Source organism: Oncorhynchus mykiss, chromosome 4 (assembly GCF_057628025.1).
Source record: "Oncorhynchus mykiss isolate SJ-2025 chromosome 4, ASM5762802v1, whole genome shotgun sequence".
Classification (NCBI taxonomy): Eukaryota; Metazoa; Chordata; class Actinopteri; order Salmoniformes; family Salmonidae; genus Oncorhynchus; species Oncorhynchus mykiss.
The window spans coordinates 18,192,885-18,217,674 of NC_143025.1; the positions used below are offsets into that span (position 1 = coordinate 18,192,885).

General features: G+C 42.4%; 2 protein-coding genes across 2 annotated transcripts; one reads left to right on the forward strand and one right to left on the reverse strand.

The window, feature by feature from the left end:
- Window positions 1-4,832: 4,832 nt before the first annotated feature.
- LOC110521421 (MICOS complex subunit MIC13) lies at window positions 4,833-6,608 on the reverse strand. The gene is made up of 4 exons (XM_021598953.3): window positions 6,352-6,608; window positions 5,764-5,920; window positions 5,611-5,662; window positions 4,833-5,515 (listed from the first exon to the last, which is right to left on the reverse strand). The coding sequence occupies exons 1-4, from the start codon at window positions 6,378-6,380 to the stop codon at window positions 5,418-5,420; spliced, it is 336 nt and encodes a 111-aa protein (XP_021454628.1). The 5' UTR covers window positions 6,381-6,608; the 3' UTR covers window positions 4,833-5,417.
- Window positions 6,609-16,051: 9,443 nt separating this feature from the next.
- On the forward strand, window positions 16,052-19,357 carry LOC110521423 (hydroxysteroid 11-beta-dehydrogenase 1-like protein). Its single transcript, XM_021598954.3, has 6 exons — window positions 16,052-16,234; window positions 17,556-17,686; window positions 17,810-18,013; window positions 18,148-18,241; window positions 18,320-18,485; window positions 18,641-19,357. Exons 1-6 carry the CDS (start codon window positions 16,147-16,149, stop codon window positions 18,816-18,818), a joined length of 861 nt encoding a protein of 286 aa, XP_021454629.2. The 5' UTR covers window positions 16,052-16,146; the 3' UTR covers window positions 18,819-19,357.
- The last annotated feature ends 5,433 nt before the right edge of the window (window positions 19,358-24,790 follow it).

Here is a 24,790-nt window from a genome sequence, read left to right on the forward strand (position 1 = left end):
AAGGGTAGAGCTGACGCTTTCAAGGAGCGGGACTCTAACCCGGAAGCTTATAAGAAATCCTGCTATGCCCTCCGGTGAACCATCAAAGGCAAAGCATCAATACAGGACTAAGATTGAATCGTACTACACCGGCTCCGACGCTCGTTGGATGTGGCAGGGATTGCAAACTATTAGACTACAAAAGAAAGCACAGCCGAGAGCTGCCCAGTGACACAAGCCTACCAGACTAGCTAAATTACTTCTATGCTCGCTTCGAGGTAAGTAACACTCAAACATGCATGAGGGCATCAGCTGTTCCGCAGACTGTGTGATCATGCTCGCCGCAGCTGATGTAAGGCCTTTAAACAGGTCAACATTCACAAGGCCGCAGGGCCAGGCAGATTACCAGGACTTGTACTCTTGAGCATGTGCTGACCAACTGGCAAGTGTCTTCACTGACACTTTCAACCTCTCCCTGTCCGAGTCTGTAATACCAACATGTTTCAAGCAGACCACCATTGTCCCTGTGCCCAAGAACACTAACGTAACCTGCCTAAAGGACTACCGACCCGTAGCACTCATGTCTGTAGCCATGAAGTGCTTTGAAAGGCTGGTCATGGTTCACATCAACACCATTATCCCAGAAACCCTAGACCCACTCCAATTTGCATACCGCCTCAAAAGATCCACAGATGATGCAGTCTCTATTGCACTGCACACTGCCATTTCCCACCTGGACAAAAGGAACACCTATGTGAGAATGCTATTCATAGACTACAGCTCAGCGTTCAACATTATAGGGCCCTCAAAGCTCATCACTAAGCTGAGGACCCTGGGACTAAACACCTCCCTCTGCAACTGGATCCTGGACTTCCTGACGGGCCGCCCCCAGGTGGTAAGGGTAGGTATCAACACATCCGCCACGCTGATCCTCAACACGGGGGCCCCTCAGGTGTGCGTAATCAGTCCCCTCTTGTACTCCCTGTTCACTCAAGACAACACGGCCAGGCACGACTCCAACACCATCATTAAGTTTGCAGATGACACAACAGTGGTAGGCCTGATCACCGACAATGACAAGACGGCCTATAGGGAGGAGGTCCAAGATCTGACCATGTGGTGCAGGAACAACAACCTCTCCCTCAATGTGATCAAGACAGAGGAGGATTGTGGACTACAGGAAAAGGAGTACTGAGCACGCCCACATTCTCATTGACGGGGCTGTAGTGAAGCAGGTTGAGATCTTCAAGTACAGTGCCTTGCGAAAGTATTCGGCCCCCTTGAACTTTGCGACCTTTTGCCACATTTCAGGCTTCAAACATAAAGATATAAAACTGTATTTTTTTGTGAAGAATCAACAACAAGTGGGACACAATCATGAAGTGGAACGACATTTATTGGATATTTCAAACTTTTTTAACAAATCAAAAACTGAAAAATTGGGCATGCAAAATTATTCAGCCCCTTTACTTTCAGTGCAGCAAACTCTCTCCAGAAGTTCAGTGAGGATCTCTGAATGATCCAATGTTGACCTAAATGACTAATGATGATAAATACAATCCACCTGTGTGTAATCAAGTCTCCATATAAATGCACCTGCACTGTGATAGTCTCAGAGGTCCGTTAAAAGCGCAGAGAGCATCATGAAGAACAAGGAACACACCAGGCAGGTCCGAGATACTGTTGTGAAGAAGTTTAAAGCCGGATTTGGATACAAAAAGATTTCCCAAGCTTTAAACATCCCAAGGAGCACTGTGCAAGCGATAATATTGAAATGGAAGGAGTATCAGACCACTGCAAATCTACCAAGGCCTGGCCGTCCCTCTAAACTTTCAGCTCATACAAGGAGAAGACTGATCAGAGATGCAGCCAAGAGGCCCATGATCACTCTGGATGAATTGCAGAGATCTACAGCTGAGGTGGGAGACTCTGTCCATAGGACAACAATCAGTCGTATATTGCACAAATTTGGCCTTTATGGAAGAGTGGCAAGAAGAAAGCCATTTCTTAAAGATATCCATAAAAAATGTAGTTTAAAGTTTGCCACAAGCCACCTGGGAGACACACCAAACATGTGGAAGAAGGTGCTCTGGTCAGATGAAACCAAAATTGAACTTTTTGGCAACAATGCAAAACGTTATGTTTGGCGTAAAAGCAACACAGCTCATCACCCTGAACACACCATCCCCACTGTCAAACATGGTGGTGGCAGCATCATGGTTTGGGCCTGCTTTTCTTCAGCAGGGACAGGGAAGATGGTTAAAATTGATGGGAAGATGGATGGAGCCAAATACAGGACCATTCTGGAAGAAAACCTGATGGAGTCTGCAAAAGACCTGAGACTGGGACGGAGATTTGTCTTCCAACAAGACAATGATCCAAAACATAAAGCAAAATCTACAATGGAATGGTTCAAAAATAAACATATCCAGGTGTTAGAATGGCCAAGTCAAAGTCCAGACCTGAATCCAATCGAGAATCTGTGGAAAGAACTGAAAACTGCTGTTCACAAATGCTCTCCATCCAACCTCACTGAGCTCGAGCTGTTTTGCAAGGAGGAATGGGAAAAAATGTCAGTCTCTCGATGTGCAAAACTGATAGAGACATACCCCAAGCGACTTACAGCTGTAATCGCAGCAAAAGGTGGCGCTACAAAGTATTAACTTAAGGGGGCTGAATAATTTTGCACGCCCAATTTTTCAGTTGTTGATTTGTTAAAAAAGTTTGAAATATCCAATAAATGTCGTTCCACTTCATGATTGTGTCCCACTTGTTGTTGATTCTTCACAAAAAAATAAAGTTTTATATCTTTGTTTGAAGCCTGAAATGTGGCAAAAGGTCGCAAAGTTCAAGGGGGCCGAATACTTTCGCAAGGCACTGTATCTTGGCATCCACATCACCAACAAACTAACATGTTCCAAGTACACCAAGACTCCCGAGTGGCGCAGCAGTCTGGACTCCTGAATGGCGCAGCGTTCTAAGGTACTGCATCTCAGTGCAAGAAGCATCACTACTGTCCCTGATTCGAATCCAGGCTGTATCACATCCGGCCGTGATTGAGAGTCCCATAGGGTGGCGCACAATTGGCCCAGCATCGTCCAGGTTTGGCTGGGGTAGGCCGTCATTGTAAATAAGGATTTGTTCTTAACTGACTTACATTGTTTTAAATTTAAAACATTTTTTTTTTAAAGACAATCGTGAAGAGGGCACGACTAAACCTGTTCCCTCTCAGGAGACTGAAAAGATTTGGCATGGGTCCTCAAAAAGGTTCTCCAGCTGCACAATCGAGAGCATCCTGACGGGTTGCATCACTGCCTGGTATGGCAACTACTCGGCCTCCGACCACAATGCACTACAGAGGGTAGTGCGTACGGCCAAGTACATCACTGGTGGCCAAGCTTCCTGCCATCCAGGACCTCTATACAAGCCAGTGTCAGAGGAAGGCCCTAAAAATTGCCAAAGACTCCAGCCACCCTAGTCATAGACTGTTCTCTCTGCAACCGCAGGGCAAGTGGTACCAGAGTGCCAAATCCTGGTCCAAGAGGCTTCTAAACAGCTTCTACCCCAAAGCCATAAGACTCCTGAACATCTAATCAATTGGCTACCCAGACTATTTGCATTGCCCCCTTCCTCTTTTATCCTGCTGCGACTCTGTTATTATCTATGCATAGTCACTTTACCTACATGTACATATTACCTCAACTAACCGATGCCCCCGCACATTGCCTGTGTACCAGTACCCCCGTATATTGACTGTGTACCAGTACCCCTGTATATAGCCTCACTATTGTTATGTTACTGCTGCTCTAATTGTTTGTAACTATCTGCATTGTTGGTTAAGGGCTTGTAAGTAAGCATTTCACTGTAAGGTATTTGACGCATGTGACAAACCTGAAAGAGCTTGAGATGATCTGCAGAGTAGAATGAGAGAAACTCAGGTGTGCCAAGATTGTAGCGTCATACCCAAGAAGACTCGAGGCTGTAATCGCTGCCAAAGGTGCTTCAACAAAGTACTGAGTAAAGGGTCTGAATACTTATGTAAATGTGATATCAGTTTTGTATTTGTAATAAATTAGCAAAAATTTCACAACAGCATTTGCTTTGTCATTATGGGGTATTGTGTGCGGATTGATGAGGGGGAAAAAAACCATTTCAACAATTTTAGAATAAGGCTATAACCTAACAAAATTTTGAAAAAGTTACTACTTTCCGAAAGCACTGCTTCTACTTCTGTAGTGATTGCTGTTTGGGGTTTTAGGCTGGGGTTCTGTATAGCACTTTGTGACATCTGATGTAAAAAGGTCTTTAAAAATACATTTGATTGTATATACACACTACTGTTCAAAAAATTTGGGGTCACTTAGAAATGTCCTTGTTTTTGAAAGAAAAGCACATATTGTCCATTAAAATATCTTCAAATTGTTCAGAAATACAGTGTAGACATCTTTTATGTTGTAAATGACTATTGTAGCTGGAAACCGCAGATGTAATATCTACATAGACATACAGAGGCCCATTATCAGCAACCATCACTCCTGTGTTCCAATGGCACGTTGTGTTAGCTAATCCAAGTTTATTATTAAAGGCTAATTGATCATTAGAAAACGTTTTCTGATTAAAGAAGCAATGCAACTGGCCTTCTTTAGGCAAGTTGAGTATATGGAGCATCAGCATTTGTGGGCTTGATTACAAGTATAGTTGATGATTCCTGCCATAGGCTTACTGTTAAAATACACATGGCGGGGTATTCCGAGCAGAGAAAAATTCAGTTGGTGGGGCGAAAACAGTGGGGAAACACCGATTTAAAGTACCCAGCACATAATCAGTAAAAAAGACAGATCCCACCAAAGGTCTCATATCAGACATGTTTAGGTTTATTTCACACTCTTAAATATATACACAAAACAATACATTCTGTATAAAATGTATTGGATGGGATAGATATGGAATCAGGTCAAAGTCAGAACATGCCTAATATATCAGTCTTGAGATAAAAAATGTATTGTACAATTAACGTACACACAAGACATAACACTAAATGTCAATCAGTTAATGTAATTTATTTTGGGTGCAGGTCTTGCTGTGGTATCTAGATTCTGTTTGTTTTTTTTACTCAAAGTAGCATAAAGCAATGTATTCTGCTTGTGTTGACAAATTACTGTCATTCCAATAGAATGCAAATATTGAGTTCTGGCATTATCAGCAACTACACATTCCACAAATCAACACGGGCCTTGGCCTAATTCCACTGAATTTACTGTACCACTGCATTTTATAGTTGATGTGCTATGCATTCAAAGCAAGCAACTTATACAGGAGGGCTGTATGTATTTGCACCAGTTGTGTTACTCCTGAGGATTTGGTTGTGATTGCATAGGGACCAATCCAAAACAGAAATTAGGTTCTTAAAATGTCTGCTAGTTGCAGGATGTCACTTTTCATTTGGTGAGGTCTTTCAGGTACTGCAAGCCTTGGTTGGTGTAGCCACCTAATGCTGTAGGGCCCGATGAGAGAGCAGATATGGATGACTGCACCCCTGGAATGAAATAACAGAAACTCTTGAAATTGCTCAAATTTAGACTTGTAAGTCTGGAAAAGTCCTTTATGACTCAGCTGTCAACCATTTCTTACCCGAGTTCCACGCCTCGACAGGGGAGAATCCCATTTTTGGGAAGGCTGGAAGCTAGACGAAAACAATATACGTTTAATCCTCCCTCACCTCGTACTCCATAGTGCATTATTCTGGCTGTCAGTTTAATCACAGTACAATAAAGGCATATTTACCTCAAAGCCAAAATACTTCACCCACTCATCCACTGCAGGGGGAATGGCAGCTTTAGCTTTTCCAAGGACCTCTGAGCCCTGCGCACTTCCCCCTAATAGTCCAGAATCATAGGTAACATACAAAGCACCTCCTGCAATAGTCACCTTAGTGGCCAATCTGTGAGAGAAAAAGAATGACACTGAGATAAGACAACTAAGTGGATGGCGAAGTGCCACGTATTTGATGACAGAGAAACATGCCTTGTTAAACGTTACACCTGGCATGAAAGTGTAGAAACACATTCACTTGTTAAATGCACAAAAAGTACATTCATAACTTGAAAACCACCACACATATTGCATCAACGTTTGCTAGCTATCTAGCATATCTTTGCTAGTTAACGTTAACCAGTTATTGTTGTTAGCTACATGTTACTAGCTAGTTAACTGGCAGATCGTGTGCTGTTTAGCTAGCTGGCTGGATATTGAGTAATGGACATGAATTCAAAGCTAAATTAAAGCTAGCTACTACAGTTAGCTAACTAGCTAAATGTTAACCTGCTAACCAGCTTGCTAGCTAACGTTAGCTATACTTTCTCGAGAACTTACTTTAGAACAGGCAATAGCTTAGCAGCCATAGTGTCACAGGTAAATCTATAAATTTCTTGAATTAGCGTTGTGTATTTACTGGCTAGTCGCAACAGCACACATGAAATGAATGAACTCGACAACGAAGAGTAACCGGCTACGCTACCTCAATAACTACGTTGAAGGGCAACCCCGTGATACAGTTATTTTCTTTAACGATTTTTTAACGAGAGTAGCGGATTCGCAAAAATATAATACATACAAATAAATATATTCAGAGACGGTCATGTTTCAAATTATTTATATTATACTACAAATCATATTTTTTCTGGATTTCGTCTGGGTATAAAAACGAATAATGATAGAAAAAGTTCGTGATTATGCTGAAGCTGCTGTTGATGGAGGGGGATGCGGATTTTATTTATGTGTACATTTCAGAACACAAGAAAACATGTGCATAAATGTATTTACATTTTATTTAACTAGGCAAATCAGCAAAGAACCAATTCTTATTTACAATGACGGCCTACCAAAAGGCAAAAGACCTCCTGCAGGGGCTGGGATAAAAAAAAAGTAAGAGGAACTCTACTCTGGCCTTCTAGGCAGAGTTCCTCTGTCTAGTGCCTGTGTTCTTTTGCCCATCTTAATATTTTATTTTTATTGGCCAGTCTGAGATATGGCGTTTTCTTTGCAACTCTGCCTTGACTTTGAGACTGGTGTTTTGCGGGTACTATGTAATGAAGCTGCCAGTTGAGGACTTGTGAGGCGTCCGTTTCTGGTTGCTGATAATGGGCCTCTGTACGCTTATGTAGATATTCCAGCTACAATAGTAATTTACAACATTAGCAATGTCTACACTGTATTTCTGATCAAATTGATGTTATTTTAATGGACAAAAAAAACAAATAATTTAAAAAACAGGGAAATGTCTAAGTGAGCCCAAACTTTTGAACGGTAGTATATATATATATATATATATATATATATATATATGACAGAACACACATCACGACATCACGACCGTACGCTACGGTCACAAGACGCAGGCCTCCTAATTGTCCCTAGAATTTTTAAGCAAACAGCTGGAGGCAGGGCTTTCTCCTATAGAGCTCCATTTTTATGGAACGGTCTGCCTACCCATGTCAGAGACGCAAACTCGGTCTCAACCTTTAAATCTCTACTGAAGACTCATCTCTTCAGTGGGTCATATGATTGAGTGTAGTCTGGCCCAGGAGTGGGAGGGTGAACGGAAAGGCTCTGGAGCAACGAACCGCCCTTGCTGTCTTTAACTGGCCGGTTCCCCTCTTTCCACTGGGATTCTCTGCCTCTAACCCTATTACAGGGGCTGAGTCACTGGCTTTACTGGGGCTCTCTCATGCCGTCACTGGAGGGGGTGCGTCACCTGAGTGGGTTGAGTCACTGATGTGGTCATCCTGTCTGGGTTGGCGCCCCCCCCCCCCCCCCCCCCCTTGGGTTGTGCCGTGGCGGAGGTCTTTGTGGGCTATACTCAGCCTTGTCTCAGGATGGTAAGTTGGTGGTTGAAGATATCCCTCTAGTGGTGTGGGGGCTGTGCTTTGGCAAAGTGGGTGGGGTTATATCCTTCCTGTTTGGCCCTGTCCGGGGGTGTCCTCGGAGTGGGCCACAGTGTCTCCTGACTCCTCCTGTCTCAGACTCCAGTATTTATGCTGCAGTAGTTTATGAGTCGGGGGGCTAGGGTCAGTTTGTTATATCTGGAGTACTTCTCCTGTCCTATTTGGTGTCCTGTGTGAATCTAAGTGTGCGTTCTCTAATTCTCTCCTTCTCTCTTTCTCTCTCTCGGAGGACCTGAGCCCTAGGACCATGCCCCAGGACTACCTGACATGATGACTCCTTGCTGTCCCCAGTCCACCTGACTGTGCTGCTGCTCCAGTTTCAACTATTCTGCCTTATTATTATTATTCAACCATGTTGGTCATTTATGAACATTTGAACATCTTGACCATGTTTTGTTATAATCTCCACCCGGCACAGCCAGAAGAGGACTGGCCACCCCACATAGCCTGGTTCCTCTCTAGGTTTCTTCCTAGGTTTTGGCCTTTCTAGGGAGTTTTTCCTAGCCACCGTGCTTCTACACCTGCATTGCTTGCTGTTTGGGGTTTTAGGCTGGGTTTCTGTTCAGCACTTTGAGATATCAGCTGATGTACGAAGGGCTATATAAATAAATTTGATTTGATTTTGATTTGATTTGATGACAAGAGAGACAACACAGCACTAGATAAAGAGAGACCTAACACAACAACATAGCAAGGCAGCAACACATGACAACACAACATGGAAGCAGCACAAAACATGGTACAAACATTATTGGGCACAGACAACAGGGAAAGAAGGTAGAGACAACAATACATCACGCAAATCAGCCCCAACTGTCAGGAAGAGTGTCCATGATTGAGTCTTTGAATGAAGAGATTGAGATAAAACTGTCCAGTTTAACCTTTTGTTGCAGCTTGTTCGCTAGTTGCAGCAAACTGATAAAAGTAATCAAGGCACAATAAAGTCAGAGACATATTGATGACTGTAAAAATGAGGGGGATAATAATAGGCCTATCAATAATAATAATATCTGCTGTTATCATTTTATTGCTCTGGTTGGTGCACCCTAATTGATTTAGCCTATCATTTAGCTGGCTGCATCCCCTCCCTATAATAATGGGCGCATTCAAGTTGATCATTTTTGTTAAGTCGGTGACCATCGTTGGTCCAGCTGGCACGCCTTTCAAAGTGTGTTGCGTTACAGGGAGAAAAAAAAATGTCTGACTTGTGCCTACTTGTCGACTGCATGAACTTTACAACAACCATGTGATGAAGTTTAGACTGCAGTTGACTTCAATTTTCTGAAGTTGCTCCTCACTAGCTCAAACTTGCAGTCATCCCCTGCATTGTGGGAGGCACTATTCATCAACCAATCATTAGAGTGTTTTTGTTTGACCTACGTGAAGGAACCGCCTTCGCCATAGGAGGGACGTGCAGGGATCATGGCGGAAGTGAATGCCAAGTCTGAATCAGGAACAGTGTTGAGTAAAGTTGAAGATGATGAATGTAAAATCGCAGGGTCACATAATGGAGGAAAAAGGAAATTGTCAAAAATTGGAATGGATGATGAGTCAGATAAGTATCTGTTTCTTGTTGGGATGCGTTTTTTTTATTTTTATAAGGATGTGTATCTGAGAATCCTATCATAGCCAGGGTGTTGATGGAGGTAGATATGGGATACTTCAAGAGAACCCAAGATGTCCGTTCTATTGGCTAACATGCAATCATTGGAAAATAAAATTAGTGACCTACTGTAACGGGTGTCATCGTTGGATGAGGAGGAATCGGACCAAAGCGCAGCGTGGTAAGTGTTCATGACTTTTATTGAACTGAACACTGAAACAAAAATAACAAGGTGAATAAACGAAACCGAAACAGTCATGTCAGGTGAAGAACACTAAACAGAAAACAACTACCCCCAAAACATAGGTGGGAAAAAGCTACGAGCAAGATTAAACTACCAACAGGATATTAAAAATTGTAATATCTTCTGTTTCGCCAAGTCGTGGCTGAAAAACGACATGAAAAACATACAGCTGGCAGTTTTACACTGTATAAGCAGGATAGAACAGCAACCTCTGGTAAGATAAGGGGTGGTGGTCTATGTATATTTGTAAACAACAGCTTGTGGAAGATATCTAAGGAAGTCTCAAGGTTTTGCTCACCTGAGGTAGAGTATCTCATGATAAGCTGTAGACCACACTATCTATCAAGAGAGTTTTCATCTGTATTTTTCGTAGCTGTCTACATACCACCACAGGCCGATGCTAGCACTAAGACCTCACTCAATCAGCAGTATCCCGCCATCAGCAAACAGAAAAACGCTCATCCAGAGGTGGTGCTCCTAGTGGCCGGGCACTTTAATGCAGTGAAACTTAAATCCATTTTCTACCTGCATGTCAAATGTGCAATCAGAGGGAAAAAAAACTCTAGACCACCTTTACTCCACACAGATAAGCATACAAAGCTCTCCCTCGACCCTCCATTTGAAAAATCTGGCCATAATTCTATGCTCCTGATAGAAGACAATATTTAAGCAGGAAGAACCAGTGACTCGGTCAATAAAAAAATGGACAGATGAAAAAGATGCTAAGCTAAAGGACTGTTTTGCTAGCACAGACTGGAATATGTTCCGGGATTCTTCTGATGGTATTGAGGAGTACACCACGTCACATGCTGACCAGACCGGACACATCGTGTGCGCGAGCGTCGCAAAATGAATTTAGAAATCCATGTTATTCAATTATTGCACCCACACTGCTCGCTTGCGCCAACGAGCGTCTGCGATGCCAAGGGCTAAAATAGAAGTCATTCCTATTTCTGATGGAGATCGTGCTGAAAGTCCTGCCTCTCCCATCTCCTCATTGGTTTATAGAAGCAGGAACCCACGTGCCATCTCCTCATTGGTTATATCCACGTGGGTGATTGAAAGACGAACTTTGTTGCCGGTTGTCGTGGTAATACTATGAATGTTTAGATGAGATCACCATATAAGTTCAAAGATGAAAAGGCCTGGAAGGAGGAGAGATGATTAGAAATTATTCGGTTGGCCGTTTTATGTGTGGATTAATTGTCGGAGTAGAGGTCCTTGTGCATTTCAGATAAAATACCAACTCAATGTTTATATCCCAGGACAAATTAGCTAGCAACAGCAAGCTAGCTAAATAGGACAAATTAGCTAGCAACAGCAAGCTAGCTAAATAGGACAAATTAGCTAGCAAGTGCAAGCTAACTAGCTAAATTGCCATACATGTTTAATGCTTTTCAACCTGTCCCCAAATTAATGTCATCGGTTCAGAGTTTGGTTTGATATTTTAACGTGCACGTCGTGATCACGTTTGGTGTAGGGGGACAAAATAAATGTACGCACGATAGCGCACACGCGCAGCCGGTTTGGGTTCCGTGTTAGTCAGTGGCTTCATCAATAAGTGCATCGATGACGTCGTCCCCACAGTGACCATACGTACATTCCCCAAACAGAAGCCATGGATTACAGGCAACATCCGCACTAAGCTAAAGGGTAGAGCTGCTGCTTTCTAGGAGCGGGACTCTAACCCGGAAGTTTATAAGAAATCACACTATGCCCTCCGACGAACCATCAAACAGGCAAAGTGTCAATACAGGACTAAGATCGAATCGTACTACACCGACTCCGACTCTCGTTGGATGTGGCAGGGCTTGCAAACTATTACAGACTACAAAGGGAAGCACAGCCAAGAGCTGTCCAGTGACACGAGCATACCAGACGGATTATCAGGATGTGTACTCCAAGCATGCGCTGACCAACTGGCAAGTGTCTTCACTAACATTTTCAACCTCTCCCTGTCTGAGTCTGTAATACCAACATGTTTCAAGCAGACCACCATTGTCCCTGTGCCCAAGAACACTAAGGTAACCTGCCTAAATGACTACCGACCGTAGCACTCATGTCTGTAGCCATGAAATGCTTTGAAAGGCTGGTCATGGCTCACTTCAACACCATTATCGCAGAAACCCTAGACCCACTCCAATTTGCATACCACCCCAACAGATCCACAGATGATGCAATCTCTATTGCACTCCACACTACCCTTTCACACCTGGACAAAAGGAACACCTATGTGAGAATGCCATTCATTGTTCAAAACGATAGTGCCCTCAAAGCTCATCACTAAGCTAAGGACTGCAGGATTTGAGTCCCTGGCAGCTTAGTGTGTTACTGATGGTAGGCTTTGTTACTTTGGTCCCAGCTCTCTGCAGGTCATTCACTAGGTCCCCCCGTGTGGTTCCGGGATTTTTGCTTACCGTTCTTGTGATCATTTTGACCCCACGGGGTGAGATCTTGCGTGAAGCCCCAGATCGAGGGAGATTATCAGTGGTCTTGTATGTCTTCCATTTCCTAATAATTGCTCCCACAGTTGATTTCTTCAAACTAAGCTGCTTACCTATTGCAGATTCAGTCTTCCCAGCCTGGTGCAGGTCTACAATTTTGTTTCTGGTGTCCTTTGACAGCTCTTTGGTCTTGGCCATAGTGGAGTTTGGAGTGTGACTGTTTGAGGTTGTGGACAGGTGTCTTTTATACTGATAACAAGTTCAAACAGGTGCCATTAATACAGGTAACGAGTGGAGGACAGAGGAGCCTCTTAAAGAAGAAGTTACAGGTCTGTGAGAGCCAGAAATCTTGCTTGTTTGTAGGTGACCAAATACTTATTTTCCACCATAATTTGCAAATAAATTCATAAAAAATCCTACAATGTGATTTTCTGGATTTTTTTTCTCATTTTGTCTGTCATAGTTGGAGTGTACCTTTGTACCTACAGGCCTCTCTCGTCTTTTTAAGTGGGAGAACTTGCACAATTGGTGGCTGACTAAATACTTTTTTGCCCCACTGTATATATATATATATATATATATATTTTTTTTTGTGTGGGGGGGGGGGGGGGGGGGGGTGTTAGAATAGCATTTATGCATTTTGTATATAGTTCTTTCCTTCAAAATGTATCACTGTACCAATTTGGCCACTTGGGTACATTTGGGTACATTTGTGTGGGACACCTGGGTGACTTCATGCTCAATGTCATGTAGCTCGCTCATTTTTGAAGTTATCTGTCCAAAACTTTGCTCAGCTATTGTTGCCATCTTATGTTCATCATTCAAATCATCCACAGCATCCTATCTGTATGTTTGGCTGTTCTTGGTCATTTGAAAGATGATGCAGCAACAATAGAAAAACAGAAAACGTATGTTTATTTCCTTGTATTTTCTTCTACCAGATCTATTGTGTTATATTCTCCTACATTCAATTCACATTTCCACAAAATTCAGTGTGTTTCCTTTCAAATGATATCAAGAATATGCATATTCTTGCCTCTGGGCCTGAGCTACAGGCAGTTAGATTAGGGTATGTCTTTAGGCGGAAATTGAGAAGAAGGGGGGATACCCCAAAGATGTTAAGCTTACTTCCCCTGCTTTTGGTAATGTTCAAATTTTGCGATGATCGGTCTTGGACCCTTGGTCTTGTTGCTCCGAGCTCCAAGTCTGTGTACTCGGTGGAAAGCCACCTTGTTTACAGTCTCTATAGGAAGTTTCAAGGCGGATTGCATGAATTCTCTGATCGCGCCCTCTGGATTATTGGATGCGTCCTCAGGAATCCCAGAAAAAAACACATTTTCACACATGCTTCGACTTTGTATGTCTAGTAGCGACTCCTTCATCACCCTGTTTTCCCTAAGTAGACAATCCATGTCAGAATCGTGGATTTCTACCTTGGCTGTGAGTGAATTTCACTCTGGCTGAACTCCAAACTTCCCCTCAGCCCTGCTACCTCCTCACACAACTTTTCCAGTGTTGCATGGATTCCAGCCAGAGCACTAACCTCTACCTCAATGGTAAATAAATAGTCTGTGTCTGTAGATGAATCTGTTTTTATTTTTTTTGTCAGGTTAAAGGTATTTTCTGAGGTGGTCCGATCTTTCCATGATGGAGTATGTTGTTCCTCCATAGCGGAAAGCTGTTGGTACTCGTCGATTTCCCTCAGGATCTCCTTAGTATCCAGGTTGGCTCTTACTGCAACCAGTTGTTTTACGAAAAGATAACAATGAGCCTTTCCACGACGAGGACAGGTGTCTGTAGTACAGCCAGCTAGCACTCGTGGAATTCATGCAAAAAAGGAAGACAAACTTGCAGTCCCAGCCGTAAAGGCTAACCGCATCATGGAATCCTTAGCAACAAAACTTTAGTTCGGATTAAAAACGATGTAATGAAAATGTTTTAATATAAACAACAAACCGAGTGTGGACAGTACAATGTTCTGTTGCCTGAGGCCAAGCTTCCTGCCATCCAGGAACTCTATACCAGGTGGTGTCAGAGGAAGGCCCTAAAAATTGTGAAAGACTCCAGCCACCATAGACTGTTCTCTCTGCTACCGCATGGCAAGTGGGACCAGAGCGCCAAGTTTAGGTCCAAGAGGCTTCTAAACAGCTTCTACCCCCAAGCCATAAGACTCCTGAACATATAATCAAATGGCTACCCAGACCTAGAGAAACCTCTCTAGGTTTCTTCCTAGGTTCTGGTCTTTCTAGGGAGTTTTTCCTAGCCACCGTGCTACTACACCTGCATTGCTTGCTGTTTGGGGTTTTAGGCTGGGTTTCTGTACAGCACTTTGTGACATCAGCTGATATAAGAAGGACTTTATAAATACATTTGATTGATTCATTGAATTGAGAAAGCAAGCAACTCTAGTGTTGATGATATAGTAGTAGATACACCCCAGCCATTAGTGAATGTTTGTCAATCAAGAGAACCGGACATGCTTTGTGTGAAAAAGGTGGATTTTGTGCCGTTTATTGCAACGATTATTCTTGTACTGCTCAAGTGTCGAAGAAATCCTCAAAATTGGACATCAGAGCCTCCCGGGTGACGCAGTGGTTAAGGGCGCTGTACTGCAGCGCCAGCTGTGCCATTAGAGACTCTGGGTTCGCGCCCAGGCTCTGTCGTAACCGGCCGCGACCAGGAGGTCCGTGGGGCGATGCACAATTGGCCTAGCGTCGTCCGGGTTAGGGAGGGGTTGGCCGGTAGGGATATCCTTATCTCATCACGCACCAGCGACTCCTGTGGCGGGCCGGGCGCAGTGCGAGCTAACCAAGGTTGCCAGGTGCACGGTGTCTCCTCCGACACATTGGTGCGGCTGGCTTCCGGGTTGGATGCGCGCTGTGTTAAGAAGCAGTGCGGCTTGGTTGGGTTGTGTATCGGAGGACACATGACTTTCAACCTTCGTCTCTCCCGAGCCCGTACGGGAGTTGTAGCGATGAGACAAGATAGTAGCTACTAAAAACAATTGGATACCACGAAATTGGGGAGAAAAAGGGGTAAAATGTAAAAAATGTATATACAGTATATATATAAAAAAAAGAATTGGACATCATTGTGGCTGCGGCAAGAAACGTTTCCGGGCTTGAAAGAATTCACAGCAGAAGACCTGCAAGGGGTACTGGCAACGGAAGAAGTACCGCCCTCCTAGGTTCCTGAGCCTGTGTAGGGATCAGATTGCACAGGATTTTATTAACAGAAGGATTTTGGTTAATGTTTTTTGTTTTTGGTAGTTCGTATGAATTTGTTCATCCAAAACACATTTTTTGGGGGGGGATATTTCACAACCCCAATATTTTACTGCCGCGATTCATATGTATACAGTGGATATGTACAGATAAATGTGATGTTTGAAGCTTTCTCAACCCCAATTGATTTCCCAATTGAACCCCAAACAGGAAGGATATAACCTCACCCACTTTGCCAAAGCACAGCCCCCACACCACTAGAGGGATATCTTCAACCACCAACTTACCATCCTCAGACAAGGCAGAGTATAGCCCACAAAGATCTCCGCCACGTCACAACCCGAGGGGGGGCGCCAACCCAGACAGGAAGATCCCATCAGTGACCCACTCAAGTGACGCACCCCTCCTAGGGACGGCATGAAAGAGCACCAGTAAGCCAGTGACTCAGCCCCTGTAATAGGGTTAGAGGCAGAGAATCCCAGTGGAAAGAGGGGAACTGGCCAGGCAGAGACAGCAAGGGCGGTTCGTTGCTCCAGTGCCTTTCCGTTCACCTTCACACTCCTGGGCCAGACTTCACTCAATCATATGACCCACTGAAGAGATTTCCCCTAAAAACCGGAATATCCGGTTGTTGGGGACTCGGCAGAGGCTAGTTGCTTCCGCCTTACCACTCAAACAAGCTCATTGAGTACGGTATTGCAGTCACAAGATGAAGGCTTTTACTAAACTCTTAGTAGTTGGTGCTATAGGAGTAGCTTTTGTTGCTTTCCAATGGAGTGGACCCACCTTGGACTCAGGTAAGATATTGATTTAGCTTCTTCCAACCCTGGTCTATCAAGTAAAACTGTTTCAAAGTACACGTTTCTTACACGTTTAAATCCAAATCAACACTGTTGGAATGTGTTTCCGTTTTGTTTTGGTAGGCTAAGTGATGAGTAATGTTTGGTGCACTCCTTGGTGCACTACTTGGTGCACTCGTTGCACTCCGTAATAACCAATCTGATATGAATGAATTCACAAACACTTATTCAATGCAACTTTCAGGTTTACTGAGCTAAGCTTTCGGCCAGATTACCTTTGTGAGTGCAATACAGTACAATACACATACGGTAATACAATATAGTCATCCTAGGCCTGAAATGAGTCAGAGGCAACCATGTGGAATTGGAACCATACAGAACTACAGCCTACTACTTAATATGCATTCCACTCATAACTGGTTTAGGGTGGAACACGTAGTAGTTGATAATCTGGCTAGAGTAGTTTCCATGTACAGTAAAAAGCAGTGGAAATTGCAATCACAGCATTATACTTCTAATAATCTATCACATTTAAACTTAGGTTATCGTTATTTCTATAAGTGTGGACATTTGTTTCCCCCGCAATTTCTCACCATAAATTAGCCTTGTTTTTTTCAGAACCAAAAGCCGCAAACTCAGGCACTATCTAACAATTAACTTTGTTCATAACCCACTGGGCACAGACATCAATTCAACGTCTATTCAACATAATTTCATTGAAATTACATGTAAACAACGTTGATTCAAACAGTGTGTGCCTAGTGGGAAGTGTTTAAAGCAGTAATTCTCTATGGCCTATAATTAACATTCCCCTTGTTTCTACTCATGTAGATTACACATTGTACTATACACTGAGTCCTAGACAGACATAAAGATCCATATCATCATGCTAGTTGGATGCCAGGAAAGTGTCCATTAGGTCTAGGATGCAGCACGTACTTTAGTGCACATCAAATGCACATTTTCTTGATAGGCCTCACGTCGACAATAAACATCTCCATTCTCTTCCCTTGTCTTAGTTTTTTCCCTTTTGAATTTTGTTTAGACAAACTATACTGTAAGATGTAATGAGTACTGCCAGAAGAAGACTGGCCACCCCTCATAGCCTGGTTCCTCTCTAGGTTTCGTCCTAGGTTTTGGTCTTTCTAGGGAGTTTTTCCTAGCCACCGTGCTTCTACACCTGCATTGCTTGCTGTTTGGGGTTTTAGGCTGGGTTTCTGTACAGCACTTTGAGATATCAGCTGATGTACGAAGGGCTATATAAATACATTTGATTTGATTTGATACTGTAATGACTTTCAATGTGGCTGGTTTTCAGAGTCTTTAAAGGGTGCACGGGTCCTGGTGACTGGTGCCAGTACGGGTATAGGTGAACAAATGGCATATCACCTTGCCGGCTTTGGTGCCCAGGTGGTTATTACAGCCAGGAGGGAGAAGGTTCTACAGCAGGTCAGTGACACTTCAATCAGGTGTTTTCATCAATGTCGCTAGGCAATAGTTGTCTATGACAATACGTTAATGTTTTTCATAATTATGTTACTCTTATGCAAACATCACTCTCTTGTACTGCAGGTAGTAGAGAAGTGCCAGCGTTTGGGGGCCCAGAAAGCTCTGTACGTAGCAGCAGACATGGCCAATCCTTCTGACCCAGAGAGAGTGGTGCAGTTTGCTGTGGACAAGCTGGGAGGACTGGACTACCTGGTGCTGAACCACATAGGTTCCAGCCCATTCGCCATGTGGGACGGAGATGTGGAGCACACTAGATGGTTAATGCAGGTGGGGTATCTATCTCGACTACTGTGTTTCATGTGACCCAGTAGGATGACATGTAGATGTAGCTACCGTTATATGTACAGTACCACTATTACTATAGTGTTATTTTATCTCCTCTTTTACTTGCTCTTTGTCAGGTAAATTTCCTCAGCTATCTGCAGATGGCGAAGACTGCTCTGCCCACCCTTGAGCAGAGTAGCGGTTCCATTGTGGTCGTCTCCTCCTTATTAGGTGAGTCAGAGCTCTTCTCTAAACTAAGCTTTCCAAGTGACCCTGGAACTATGATTGGCTAATGTTTTGGTCCCACAGGAAAAATGTGCAGCCCGTTTATGGCCCCCTACACATCCACAAAGTTTGCCCTGAACGGTTTCTTTGGGACGCTGCAGCATGAGCTGGCCATGCAGAAGAGCAACGTGTCCATTACTATCACCGTCCTGGCCCTGATCGATACGGACTCGGCTATGGAGAAAGTCAAGTACGATATTGTTGATATCAACTTCAGTCAAGTTGTAACCGCACAAAGTGTTTTATGGTTGTCTTGCTAGTTGTTAGAGCACCTATATCCAAGTATCCTTGGATACATTTAAAAAGTATTGAAAGGATGCAGAGTCCTCACTGTTTGTATTACAGGGGGTTCACCAACATCCCAGCCTGGCCGGCCAGTGAGGCAGCGCTTCACATCATCACTTCTGGAGCCACTCGTCAGACAGAGTCTTACTACCCCTGGTTCTGGTATTATGGCTCTCTCATCAGAGACTGGTTCCCCTACCTAAGGGATATATCTATACGTAACTTTTATAAATATTAAACATATGCTTGAAATATACGTTATGATGAGAGAAAAAAATCAAGAAAGCATACAGTATTATTATTTTTTATTTATTTCACCTTTATTTAACCAGGTAGGCCAGTTGAGAACAAGTTCTCATTTACAACAGTGACCTGGCCAAGATAAAGCAAAGCAGTGCGACACAAATAACACAGAGTTACACATGGAATAAACAAACATACAGTCAATAACACAATAGAAAAAAAAAGATATCAATCATATAGAGCCCTTATTGCATGGAACTTCCTTCCATCTCATATTGCTCAAATAAACAGCAAACCTGGTTTCAAAAAACAGACAAAGCAACACCTCACAGCACAATGACTCTCCCCTATTTGATCTAGATAGTTTGTGTGTATGCATTGATATGTAGGCTGTGTGCCTTTTTTTAAATGTATGTCCTGCTGTTCTTGTTTATTGATGTTCTGTATTACAGTGGCTTGTGAAAGTATTCACCCCCTTGGCATTTTTCCTATTTTGTTGCCTTACAACCTGGAATAAAAATAGATTTTTGGGGGGTTTGTATCATTTGATTTACACAAGATGCCAACCACTTTGAAGATGCAAAATATTTTTTATTGTGACACAAACAAGAAATAAGACAAAAAAACTGAAAACTTGCAGTTGAGAGTGCATACAGTTGAAGTAGGAAGTTTACATACACTTAGGTTGGAGTCATTAAAACTAATTTTCAACCACTCCACAAATGTCTTGATAACAAACTATGGTTTTGGCAAGTCGGTTAGGACATCTACTTTGTGCATGACACAAGTAATTTTTCCAACAATTGTTTATAGACAGATTATTTCACTTATAATTCACTGTATCACAATTCCAGTAGGTCAGAAGTTTACATACACTAAGTTGACTGTGCCTTTAAACAGATTGGAAAATTATCTAAAGTATCTATATCCACAGTAAAATGAGTCTTACACCGACATAATCTGAAAGGCCGTTCAGAAAGGAAGAAGCCACTGCTCCAAAACTGCCATAAAAAATCCAGACTAGGGTTTGCAACTGCACATGGGGAAAAATATTGAACTTTTTGGAGAAATGTCCTTTGGTCTGATGAAACAAAAATAGAACTGTTTGGCCATAATGACCATCGTTATGTTTGGACGAAAAAGGGGGAGGCTTGCAAGCCAAAGAACAACATCCCAACCGTGAAGCACGGAGGTGGCAGCATCATGTTATGGGGGTGCTTTGCTGCAGGAGGGTCTGGTGCACTTCACAAAATAGATGGCATCATGAGGGGGGGAAATTACGTGGATATATTGAAGCAACATCTCAAAACATCAGTCAGGATGCTACACAGCTCACAAATGGGTCTTCCAAATGAACAATGACCCCAAGCATACTTCCAAAGTTGTGGCAAAATGGCTTAAGGACAACGCAGTCAAGGTATTAGGTGGTCATCATAAAGCCCTGACCTTAATCCTATATAAAATTTGTGGGCAGAACTGAAAACGCGTGTGCGAGCAAGGAGGCCTACAAACCTGACTCAGTTACACCAGCTCTGTCAGGAGGAATTGGCCAACATTCACCCAACTTATTGTGGGAAGCTTGTGGAAGGCTACCCAAAACATTTGACCCAAGTTAAACAATTTAAAGGCAATTCTACCAAATACTAATTGAGAGTATGTAAACTTCTGATCCACTGGGAATTTTTTTATTTATTTTATTTTTTTTTATTTTTTATTTTCAGTTAAGAACAAATTCTTATTTTCAATGTCGGCCTAGGAACAGTGGGTTAACTGCCTGGTCAGGGGCAGATCAACAGATTTGTACCTTGTCAGTTCGGGGATTTGAACTTGCAACCTTTCAGTTATCAGTCCAACGCTCTAACCACTAGGCTATAAAATCAATAAAAGCTGAAATAAATCATTCTTGCTACTATTATTCTGACATTTCACATTCTCATAATAACGTGGTGATCCTAACTGACCTAAGACAGGGACTTTTTACTAGGATTAAATGTTAGGAATTGTGAACAACTGAGTTTAAATGTATTTGGCTGAGGTGTATGTTAACTTCCGACTTCAACTTTATGTGACTGAGTGAGTGAGTTGAGTAAAAAAATAAAAAATCTAGATTGCAGCAGGAAGCAACAAGAAGAAGCGCTGTGATGTGTGTGGTCCCAAGATGTACAGGAAGACACCGTACACATGCATCAAGTGCAAGAAATACATTTGCAACACACACAGTAAAACTCTGTCCCTCATGTGGTGTGTAGACCAGCCTTAATTTGTGTTCAATGGGGCTTATTTATAATTTCCATAAAATACTGTATGTAAAATTTGTCCTTCTAATTTGTTCAGTGTAATAAACATAAATAAACATAAATAGTGATGATTGTTTCATTTATATTTGTTCAAGATTAACATGATTTATTCCACCCATGTCTTGATTATAATAGATTTTTGTTTACAAAAATCACATTTGATCAAATAAAAAGAATAGCGCTTTTATTGATAAATGTGATCTAGAGGAGGTAAATGATTATAACCATGTATGCAGTCTATATTGCTTGTAAATTATATAAGTTAACATCTAAGTATTAGGTATTTGTACGTAAATTGTTATGGCTGTATTGTTTTAAAAACACAATAATGTTGTGGGTCCATCAGACCCGTGAACATTGGGTGAACAACAAAAACATGAACACCACACAAGAGTTAAATGCAGAATACACGTTTTAGTAGTGTGTATTGTTATCTGTTTAACTTTATAAACATTTTATAGCCTAGACAAGCAGACTGACTGCCGCGCTCACATTTATTTTCTGTGAGCTATTGCTCGATCAGGCTTATTCCACCAGACTACCTTCTTCATTGCCTCAATGAACAATCCCCATGATGCCCACTCGAGGGCAGTAGTTCCCAATAAAGGAGGCATAACCTAGACATGAGAGGCATTTTAGATTCCAGCAGGCTCCTACTTAGTCTGGCATGATATACCTTCCCAAAACTCCCTGACCTTGATATACCCACAATGGAATGAAACTGCTGTAGTATACTGTAAAGTTCATAAATCTATATTACAGTATTGTTTCATCCTTATTTTAATGCTCACTTTCCCAGAAATGTATGGGTAGGCTGTACTCTAGTGTACTCTAGGAGTTTCACTTACTTTTTTCTTCTTTAGTATATTTTAATTGTAAATCATAGCGAACACCCCCCAGCACTCAGTGTCGTAACTTGTCACAGTAGGCTGTGTGGCATCCTGCCAGAATGGGGAGGTCCCTGTTTTGTCCTGATACCATTATTCATCATCCAAGCGGCCCTGCAGGCCTCCTACCAACTCAGGGTAATCCATCTAGGTGGTCCACTGTATTTAAATACAGTACCTCAGGCAGTATCTTGAGTTACAAGTTACAAGGGAGCTCCATGTAACCTTCAGGTTTTGAAGTGAAGGTTAAGACATGGTGGGGTTGGTAGATTACATGATCATGATGTACTATTTCCCTGTGTCATGGAGCCGGTTCAGTGAACCTTGCATGAGACCTGTAGTCTTGCGTTAGCTCCTCAGCCTGATGCTTAGGCTTTAGCTCAGCTGGCTAACACTGTATTGTGGCATGCAGCAACCATAGGGTTTGAAACCCAGTCCATCCAACCTGTCTATGATATTCATTTGATTTGGCTGACTGATTGGAAGGGATCACGTCTGCCCTAACATTTTTGACCACATCTTAAATCCGTATTGTATTGAAACACATTTGTCCACTTAGAAATCATATCATTCTCTGAGGATCCATTTGATATTGTGAGAAGATGGCATGGTCCTTCTAAGGAATGTTAAACTAAACAGAATCACACACACACACGTACGCTGGGGCCTCCTGGGGAAGGGAGAAGGCACAGCCTGGGATAGCAGCCAGTAACACCTGAAACAGATTAGTGCTCCTAATGCTTCGTAATAAATCCCCTCACTCTCCTCTAGTATCTCCACCGAGCATGGAGCCCAAAGCACAAGGAGACACACACACATACACACACACTTTTACTAAAGACACACCCTGTCAAGCCCAGTTCTCACATGTGATCCTACCATGATGTGTTGTTAGAGACTACAGTAGTGCGAGCAATGTTATTGATTGTGCACCTTGGATACCTCGATATATAATGTCCCTTTAATCTATCTATTATTCACCTAATATGTTTCTCAAGGAAAGGGCTGCATAACACATTCTAATTTGATGCATGCATTACTATCAATAACATGTAGGTGCTCTGGGCTGCCTCTTGATTTCTATTCTGCTGTGATGGAAATTCCATATTTGTGTAAAGAACTCACAACCTCTTAATTCATGGCATTCCCATCTTCCTGCTATTCCACCATGTCTGTGTCAATGACTGATTTCAACTGATTTGCTACACTTTGAACTTCAAGGTAAATCTCAGCTCTGATAAAAGTACACTCAAGAAAAACTAGCCTATTTTATTTATCATAGTGATTAAGGAGTAACATTAAAGCAGAAAACTCCAAGATAAGCAAACAAGTAAATCAAATCAATGATCAGAGAATGTCAGATTAACTGACAATTGACACAGACATGGTGTAGTAGCAGTACGATTGGAATGCCGTGAACCAAGAGGTTGGGAGTTCAAGTCCCAGGTGAGGACACGTTTAATAATAACCACTGTGTAAATGCACAATGTCAATGTGTGTCAAATATGTCAATTGAAAACATTGTATGTTAAACCACTGTATTTCAAGCCATGGAATATGAGGGTGCAGTGAGATACCGATGGGTTGGATGATACTTTTCTCTTCAATCAGCTTGAGAAAACGTATACTTAAAAACTGGAAATCAACCAATCCTCCCCCGTTAACACAATGGAAAGGTCCAATGCTTTATTATCTAAATGTTGAAAGTGCATGGTCGATGGAGAGAAACAAAATGGTGCATGGCGGAGAGTGATGCGGGCGCTGGAGATGGGGGTGTGAGCAGGTGGGTCTGGGCAGGGGTGATGTTGTGGATGTTTGTATGCGTCTCTATGTTGTCATTTGTATGTGGATGTTTTGTGTTGTATTATTTTTTTAAATACATTTTTGGTAAGATCATTTATTTATTTAGGTTTTCTTAAATTGGAGCTAAGTTTGGGCCAACTAAACATTTTAAGTTCAGGTAACACTTTGATTGAAAAGTTGAGTAAACAAATAAAAAGGCTGTGGCACCAGTTACTAAATAATAATTAGCTAGCTAGTTTTCTTTTACAGTCATCATTGAGGAAATGTTTCTAATCTATCAATGTTTATATTTGTGCCGCCACGCTGCTGAGATGGCAGAACATATATAATCATCCATCTAATAAAAAAGTGTGGCGCACCACAGTCATCATGCGCTCATCTCAATTTAAGTTATTGCCTCACCCTGGGTGTTTTAGCACAAAGGACGCCCGTTCACAAATCTTCATCCAGTCACCATCACCAGCTCCTGTGACAAACATGGGAAGAATGGCCTTGGATGGTTAGCCCATGTTCTGAGATGCGTGTGACTGGGCAGGTGTGTGTGTGCGGAAGTGTGTGACTTTTACTTGTGTTTGTGTATGTGCACGCAAGTGTGTGTGTGTAACATTTATAATCCATAGCCTGGAGAATGGGTGAGCCACTGGTGGAAATAGGACTCATGAATCTCCTCTCTTCCTGGTGGAGAGGAACTGTTGGGGAAGGAAGGGAGGATGACGAAGAGTAAATCACAAACAAATACTGATGTATAGCAAAGCATCTCCAATATCTCTGGTGGAGATCCCTTGTTCTCCCACATAGCCACATACAGTATTTAACCCCTGCACACAGCTCCGACATGCTTATGGTGGGGTAGCTGCATGTATGTTGGGGTTGGTCTCTGCTTACAGCACATTTTATCGGTTTTATATGTTGCCTTCAGTGTTGATTAATTTGGTTAATACTGTGAGAATGTACACTACTGTTCAAAGGTTTGGGGTCAC

What these genes read in the sequence shown, in the direction of transcription:
- LOC110521421 (XM_021598953.3), bottom strand. Translation starts at nt 6,380, where the DNA reads ATGGCTGCTAAGCTATTGCCTGTTCTAAA. An exon ending in AAGCTATTGCCTGTTCTAAA is followed by an intron (nt 5,921 to 6,351) that starts GTAAGTTCTCGA and finishes TTTCTCTCACAG; the next exon opens with ATTGGCCACTAAGGTGACTA. An exon ending in TGAAGTATTTTGGCTTTGAG is followed by an intron (nt 5,663 to 5,763) that starts GTAAATATGCCT and finishes GTTTTCGTCTAG; the next exon opens with CTTCCAGCCTTCCCAAAAAT.
- LOC110521423 (XM_021598954.3), top strand. Translation starts at nt 16,147, where the DNA reads ATGAAGGCTTTTACTAAACTCTTAGTAGTTGGTGCTATAGGAGTAGCT. An exon ending in TGGACCCACCTTGGACTCAG is followed by an intron (nt 16,235 to 17,555) that starts GTAAGATATTGA and finishes GCTGGTTTTCAG; the next exon opens with AGTCTTTAAAGGGTGCACGG. An exon ending in GGTCGTCTCCTCCTTATTAG is followed by an intron (nt 18,242 to 18,319) that starts GTGAGTCAGAGC and finishes TTGGTCCCACAG; the next exon opens with GAAAAATGTGCAGCCCGTTT.